The 7699-nt window shown below is 61.1% G+C and overlaps 1 protein-coding gene across 1 annotated transcript in view; it reads left to right on the top strand.

Annotated features, from left to right (window-relative positions):
- The first annotated feature begins 645 nt into the window (after positions 1 to 645).
- The window catches only part of FRMD7 (FERM domain containing 7), a 13437-nt gene continuing 6383 nt past the window's right edge, over positions 646 to 7699 (top strand). The window contains exons 1-6 of the mRNA XM_019536393.1: positions 646 to 890; positions 4803 to 4907; positions 5481 to 5523; positions 5790 to 5868; positions 7060 to 7157; positions 7561 to 7675. Coding sequence (XP_019391938.1) covers positions 834 to 890; positions 4803 to 4907; positions 5481 to 5523; positions 5790 to 5868; positions 7060 to 7157; positions 7561 to 7675 — 497 coding nt within the window. The 5' untranslated portion in view covers positions 646 to 833. The remainder of the gene's footprint in view (positions 891 to 4802; positions 4908 to 5480; positions 5524 to 5789; positions 5869 to 7059; positions 7158 to 7560; positions 7676 to 7699) is intronic.

Below are 7699 nucleotides of genomic sequence, written 5' to 3'. Positions count from 1 at the left end.
ACGGCATGGCAGGTAGAGCTCTCCTGGCTCCCATCCCGGTACACTTCCCACGCTCCTTCCTGGGGGTTCAGGCTTGCCCCTGCCTGGATGGTCCCTTACCCCCCGTGCCCAGCCCCTGTGTGTACACGGCAACGTGGAGACTAGTCGTTTAAATGGGGTGCCGCTCAATTCCCGCGAGGCACGGGGGCAGTGGGAAAGTGTCACTCCAGGGATTCAGGGGGCAGACGAGTCTGTTGCGGGCACGAGGCCGTCCCAGTCCAACGGGCCTTGAAGCGCTGCAACCCATCCCCTTTGCTGCGGTCCTCCCGTGCCCGGGGCTGGACACGGCGCACCCACGCTCGGGCCGTTTCGGTGCTCGGGCCACGCACCTGCTCAGAAGAGAGTTTTGTCCGTAGGGGCTGAAGCGAGCAACACGCGACGCGCTCCAAGAGAGCTGGTCGTGCCCCGGGCGCGGGCAGGACGGCTCTTCTCCGGGCTTTGCCACCTGACGGTCAGATTAGATGGAAAAAACTCTGCTTTTCTGCTACATCACCTCCGTTCCCGTACGGCTGCACTGCCCCCGGCCCTTCGCGTGGTCCGCAGCAATTGCCCCGGGGGGAGAAGGCCCCACGCGCTCCCAAGCAGGGGCTGGGAGAACCGGCTGCGTCCTGGCACCGGGCTCCCCTGCTTCCAGCCTTGCCTCCGAGGGGAAGTCTGCATCCGTGCCGCTGTGACTGCAGCCTTCTCCATCCAACTGAGAGTGAAATTATGTGTGAAAGAAGAGTCAGGGCTCCCTCCCCGCTCACATTACGACGCCTCTCGCGCCTGCTGCAAGCTCGGCCGCGCACTCAAGGATGCTGCAGCTCAAAGTCCAGTTTTTGGACGACTCCCAGGAGATCTTTGTAGTCGATGTAAGTGGCGCCCGCGTTGTTATTGTTTGATGCTAGTGAAGGGCGTCGGAGCGGCTCTCGCGGGCTGGGCACGCTTCTGGCGGTGCCGACACGGCGCGGGCCTCCCGGGGCCGGGGGCGTGCGCCCGAGCATCCCGGGCCTTGGTCTTGCACGCTTTAACAGACGGCGTCACCCGGGTGAAGCAGCTGCGGTGGCGTTGGTTTCTGACCAGCGTGGGGGGCACATACTCGTTTTTCTGTCTGCCAAGATAAGCCTTCAGGAGGGAGAAATGCCTGCGTCCAGAATAAAAACCTGGACGGGCAGCCAAACTACCCGGGGCGGCAAACATCTGCGTTTGTGTGTTCCCCAGCTGAGAAACACAAACTGTTTTCCAGCGAGATTCCCATGCTCCAGAAAACAGCAAGAAAAGGATGCTGCTTTTCAGGATGATGCTTCCCAGGAGCATGCAGTCATTTAACTACTCACAGATCACGAATATTAACCTTGAATATCTTAGCCTGAAAACCCTGAGGTCTACATCATGACGGCTTGGTAAGGCAGCTGAATGGGATGTGGTATTACTGGATGTATTTCAGAGACATCCCTTTTTAAACGTGTAGTTGAGACTCTGCTGCAGATTTGCACAGGAAAGCTGCATTCGGATACGGCTAACCTCGCTCTATTTTGGTCTCCTCTTACCCCTAGCCAGCGACTGTGTGCTTGTGATTGTAGGTGAAGTTATTTTATTTGAGGTGTGCTGCATTTCCTAGGGTCTGTTTTCTCCCGCTGTTATAACAGGGATCCTGTGCTGCGCCTCAGGGCTCCCGGGGAGCCGCTTTGCCGTTGCAGGTTTGCGATACACACGGGTCGCGCTGGGATGCTGCCCGTGGGACAGCACGAAGAGGGGTTTATTTGGGCCCGCATGTTCAGGGAATACTTGAACTTGCAAACGCGGTGCTTTTACCAGATGCTGGCATGCACGGTTAGCCGGCTGGGGTGGCGAGGGCAGCTCGGGTGCTGCTGCGCCCTTCCCCGCGCTCCCTGCCCCTGCACGCACGGGCCATCGCCAGCACTGCAGCCTCGCACAACATGTTATTACAGCAAATAGCTTCCATTAAAGCCGCTACTAGCCACTTCCTTTTCTCTCCTCGCGGAGCGGCGCTGGAAACCCCTTCCAGGCATTCGGTGCATTTGCGGCTGTTTGGCCACGATGAATGAGCGGGGGAAGTAGCGAGTAACAAAAAGATGGCTTTAGGCGAAGGTTTGGACGGATCTTTCAAGCAAGTCGGACTCGACCCTTCCCAGACCCCAGCTGGCTCTGGAAAGCTCTTTTGAATGCGCAGGACTTGAACACAATGGGAGGACGAAATGGAAAGGAGGCCAAAGAGAAGGGGCCTGGCCGCCCGTGGGCCCGTGCCTCGTCTGGGCTCACGCAGGGCGGCCCGGGGTCGGCGCGCCTGCCCCCACTCCGGTCGCCTCTGCCCTCTGGAAAGCAATCAGGCCTCAAAATGCTGGCGCAGAAGCCCCGACTCTCGGCTGCAGAGGCAGGAGGGGCCAGGCTGGGTCGGTGCAGGCCCCCGCCCGGGGCAAACCCTGCTGGGGCTGGCGTGGCCACACCGCTGCGGGCTCGGGCGGGCGGGCTGTGGCACGCGGGGCGGGGGGTTGCTTCGGCTTTTGGTTTTGGCCTTTCCTAGCCGGGTCGCAGGGGGTAGGTTAGTGCCGCAGCAGGGGGCTCGTCTTGCGGCCCCTTTCCATCGATGTCGGGAGACGCGGGGCCGGAAGAGACTCCGCGCGGCTTCGCTCTTACGCGGTACAGGCGAGAGCTTGAAGCTGTGCTAAAAAGAAAAGGGGAGACGTGGTAGCAAGGGCAGCACGGGCTGGGCATCATCAAATGGTAGAAAATGAGGGTTCAGAGGGAGCTCAGGAGTCGCAGGACCAGCCCCGACTGCATCCTCCCAGCCGCGGCTTTGTCTACCCGGGGCGTCAACACCTCCAAGGATGGAGACTGCACCGCCTCTCTGGGCAACCTGCTCCACTTTGCCACCCTCCTAGGGAGCAAGTTTTTCCTAATCTCCAACCTCAGCGTCCCTTGCTGCAGCCTGAGCCCATTGCTCCTTGTCCTGCCATCTGCCCCCACTGAGACCAGCCCAGCTCCATCCTCTGTGCAGCCCCCGGCAGGGAGGTGACGCTGCTACCAAATCCCCCTCGCTTCTCTTCGCCCAACTCAGTCAGCCCGGTCCCCTCGGCCTCTGGGGCCGGGTTGTGCGCCCACCGCTGCCCTGGCTCCTCGGCCTGGTCCCGGTGCCCCCCAGCCCATGGGTGTAACCCCCGCTCCCAGAGCCACCCGCCCCGTCGCTGCTGGGGGGCACGGTGCTCCGGCCCCAGCTCGCGGCCCTCGGGCGGGGGGCCGGCCCGGGCAGCTCGGGGCTCTTCTAGCCCACCTCGCAGGCCCGTGTGGCACCAGGCCGTGGTCTCGCTTGGACACATGGGGGAGGGGACTCCAGGGCCCAAACCCCTTAGGACGCCCCCAGCCCCGGTGGGTTTTGTGCCACGCGAGGCGGCAGGCGGGAGGCTTCCTCCCGCCGCAGCCCACAGCCCGCCCGCCCGCAGGCCTGCTGTTTAATTAAATGCCTTTGCCATGGCAACCCCCAGCGCACATGATGTTTCCATATGCTAATGCTGCGCGCGGAGCAGTCGTCTTCAGGAAACACCCCGGCATTGTCTGAACAAATCTGTCTCCGAAAACAGCTACGTTCTTCTTTTGAAGAGGCACTGAAACAAAGCTTTCCTGTTGGTTTGGTTTGGTTTTTTTTTTTAAACATACCACATTTCTGGGAGCTGTGGAGCAAAAATGGCTAGTTTACTTTTTGCTCAGGAGCGCGTCAGCCCAAGAGCTGATCCGACGGCACGCGGCATGTCTTGCTCGCCTCTGCGCGCACGGCGGAGGCAGCAATGCTGCGCGCAAGACTTTGCCTCTGTGCGCAAGGCTGAGGCAGAGTATTTAGGTAAACTAAGGTAGTTATTTTAACTAAATAACTTGTGATAGTTAAAATAAGGCTTTGCCCAGTGACAAAGGGGACACGTGTCTTTGCTCCAAAAGCGGTTGCTTGGGCACTCGTCAGGAACTCGGAAATGCTTCGGGGAGGATTTGTCTGGTACCCACGAGCCGCGCTGGAGTGAGGGTGGCGGGGGCACCTTTGGGAGGCCTTGGTAGATAAGCCGTCCCAGGCTTTGTGTGGCAGGAGGTGACAAAACTGGAAATGTAGAGCATCCACTTATTGAAACTGACTTCGAGCTGCTGCCCAGGTCCCTGGTGCCCAGCCACACACAGCGATAGATACTCGCAGCGCCCCAGAGCAACAGGCCTCTGCAAGGTGCCTCCTGGAGGACACCCAAAACAGGGGCTCTCACCGTCACACGTCACAGCCAAAGTGTGCACAACCAGAAGGAGGAAACCGTGCCTGTGTTAGTGGGTGGGTGCTGTGCATGCAGCTGCTCGCACAAGAGCTAGTTTTGCATCGTTGGTGCAATTCCCCTGGCTCTACCAGAGTTATTCTCGGGTCTCGCTGGCACAAGCAAGGCCCGACTTGGGCACCAGGTGTGTCTTCTCGAGGCCGGTTAGTAAGAGGCTGGCTGTGGCTGGTGGTCGCAGCAGAGCCCCGGGACAAGGAGCAGGGACGGCCATGCACTGAAGGCACACCCAGCCATAGCCCGGGAACACAGCGGTTTCATTTATTTTCACCAAAATTAAACCTGGGTGCTGAATTTTCCTACAAATCCTTTGTCTGGAACCGACGCGCGTGGGGCACTGGCCCCTGCAGGCCCCGGGAGCCCACGCGTCGCAGCCGCTCCGTACGGCTCGGGTCTCTCTCCGGAGGCTGTCGTGGCCTGACTCGCTGCTGCTCATCCTCTTTCTTTTTTTGTGTTCGTTAGCAAAAGTCTTGTGGAAAAGGCTTGTTCAGCCTGAGCTGTGGCCACCTCAACCTCACCGAGAAGGAGTACTTCGGACTGGAGTTTCAAGGCCAGGCTGGGAATAATGTGAGTGATGTGCTTTGATTAAAGCCAAAAGCCAACGACTGCAACATCCCCCTAGGCAACGTCAAGGTTAACCAGCTCGTTCAGGAAAGGGATGTTTCCTAACCCTCGAGTGCTTCCAGGTTTGGGAGCGCTGGAGTTACCGATACCGCTGCGGCTGTTCCTCCGGCGCAGCTGCTCCCGTTAAGGACAGTCGCCCATGCTGCTCTGGTCCCTGCCCAGAGCCTGAAGTGGCTCGAGTTTAGCGAGGCGATACGCGCCCAAAACCAGGGGCTTAGCATGGAAACCGTCAGGCGACCTTTGCTACGGGCTTGGCTTAAGGGAATCAGGGCAGCACGCGTGCTAATCCCTGACCCCCCCAGCGAGACAGGCGCGGCCCCGAAGTTCCCGGCCGACGGGTGAAGGAGGCAGAGCCACGAATACAGCCCCGGTGTCCCCACCCTAGCCCCGCACCCCGGCTGCAGGCCGCCCCGATGACGATGGGGACCATGGAGAGCGGGCTCTCCCCCGCGGCCCTGCCAGCATCCGTTGCTCCGTGACGTGTGGTCACCCCCTTCTCCCGCGCTGTCGTTGCAGGTGTGGCTGGAGCTGCTCAAACCCATAGCGAAGCAAGTGAAAAGTAAGTGTCTCAGGGGCGAGAGCCAAGCTGGCTTGGGCGTCTCGCTTCGTCCTGCCGTTCCCTTTAAACCCCCTGCACGTGGGCCAGCCCGGTGCTGAGCGCCGGGCTCCAGCCCAGCCGAGCCCCCGCTCCGCCGGGGCACTGGCCTGGCGAGCACGGCGGCTGGCCCGCGGGCCCCGGCCCCGGCTTGCGGCGCGCGTGCGGAGATGTGTGACTGTGCTCCCCAGGCGCTGGAAAGCAAACTTATGAGGATGTTGTGTTTTAAGATCCTAAGGAGATTCTTTTCAAATTTATGGTGAAATTTTTCCCAGTGGACCCCGGACACCTGCGAGAAGAGCTGACAAGGTACAGTCTTATTCCCGGTCACTGGGTTTTTTGTTTTTTGGGGGTATTTTTACATAGCTTCCAGTCTTTATAGGCTGCAAGCAGCTGGTCCATGCATGCTTTGTTAGAGGAAATAATGCCATGTTTTCAGCCTAAAGAGACCCGCCCCCCCCAGCCACCCTCTCCTCCCAGGAGCACAGCTTTGGGCTTTGCAAAATTGTCTTTCTACTGCTTTATAAAGCAACAAACCAGTGCTCTGCCCAGTCCATTGGCTTTAATTTGCTGGAGGCCAGTGCACATGCAGAGCCGAAGTGTACTGGCTGCACGGCTCCCCTCCGGCGCACGTCGTGTGCCGTTAGAAAACGATGACGTGTGTGGCCCTTGCCTGGGGTAAAACCCAAGCTGTTTTCAGCCTGGTGGCTGCAGACAGCTTGAACTCAAAGCCCTGAGAGGCTTGCGTTGTGCTCTTTTGAGCCCAGAGCCGTGTTAACTCTGAAGCCTACAGAGGGGCACGCTGACCTTGCTGTTACCCTTTTGGCTGATGAAACACCCAAGGGATGTGCTTTCTCTGCCATCCTGGGAGTGGGGTGGAGGGGTCCGGTGTCCCGTTTCTGCCCGGGACACCGGCGCAAGCAGCCGGATGGGAGGCAGGCGGGGACCTGACCGTCAAGGGACGAACAGCCAGGACATTGGCTCCACTGACGGCTTTGCTCCCACTCTTGGAGCTGTCTCTAGCCTGCGCCGTGGGGCTGCCCTGAGCCCCTGTGGCAGGGCTGGGGTCTGATTTGGGGCAGCCTCCCAGGTGGTGATGCCCGGCACAAAGGGCTCCACAAACGCCCTTGCACCACTGCAGTGGCTTCCACTTCGTGGCATCTCTCGGGCACAGCTGTTAGCTCCGGCTTTGCTCCCAGCAGGGGCGAGGAGGCATGCCCCCTACACCGCCCGCCCCATAGCCAGGCTCCTTGCACAGCACCGTGGCAATCCCCGTGTGCCACGGTCATCCCGACTCTGCCTGCGGCCTCACGGGGTTGGCCCCGGCGTAGCCAGCCTCAGGGCGGACTGTGGCCATGCTGAACAACCCCCGTGGCGGTAGCAGGGCCTGGCAGGGCCTGGGCCCCATCCCCTCCAGCCCTTGCTTCGAGGCATGCCGGCAGCCTGGGCAGGAGCCAGCTGACTCGTGGGCTCAGGAAACCACGCTCTCCCGCCTTCCAGATACCTGTTCACCCTCCAGCTCAAGAAGGACCTGGCCGTGGGGCGGCTCCCCTGCAGCGAGAACAGCGCGGCCTTGCTGGTGTCGCACCTGCTGCAGTGTAAGCACGGCCGGCCCGGGCCACGCGCCACCGGGAAGTGCGGCGTGGCACCCCCGCCCCGACCGTGGGTTCGGCTGAAAGACTGCAGCAGTGGCCAGGAGCTTGCTGGAGAGCCAACCGGGGGGGGGGGCCGTACTGAGGCCTATTGCTCTAGGTGCCTTCGCCCACTCCACCCTATTAGCGCCAAACCAGGGGACAGGGGAGGACACACGGCACATTTCCCCCAAATTACTCAGTAGTGGAGGTGGTGGAAGTGGAGCACCTGTACGGCCGTGCGCTGGGGTAAGCTGCTGGGCTGCGCCGGCCGCGAGGGGCGCTGAGCTCGGGGCACCCGCGGGACTGCCGCCCCAAAGCGGCCCTGTCATTTAGCACCCTAACCGGCGCTCTCCATCTCGGGCTGCAGCGGAGCTGGGCGACTTCCACGAGGAGGCGGACCGGCAGCACCTGGAGACCCACACGTACTGGCCCAACCAGGCCAGTCTGGAGAACAAGATCATGCACTATCACCGGCGACACGCGTGAGCCCCCGGCCCGCCGCCGCG

This window comes from Crocodylus porosus, unplaced genomic scaffold (genome assembly GCF_001723895.1).
Source record: "Crocodylus porosus isolate Cpor-Errol unplaced genomic scaffold, CroPor_comp1, whole genome shotgun sequence".
NCBI lineage: Eukaryota > Metazoa > Chordata > Crocodylia > Crocodylidae > Crocodylus > Crocodylus porosus.
The sequence above is the reverse complement of the archived record's forward strand: the minus strand, read 5'-3'. Positions and strand labels throughout refer to the sequence as shown.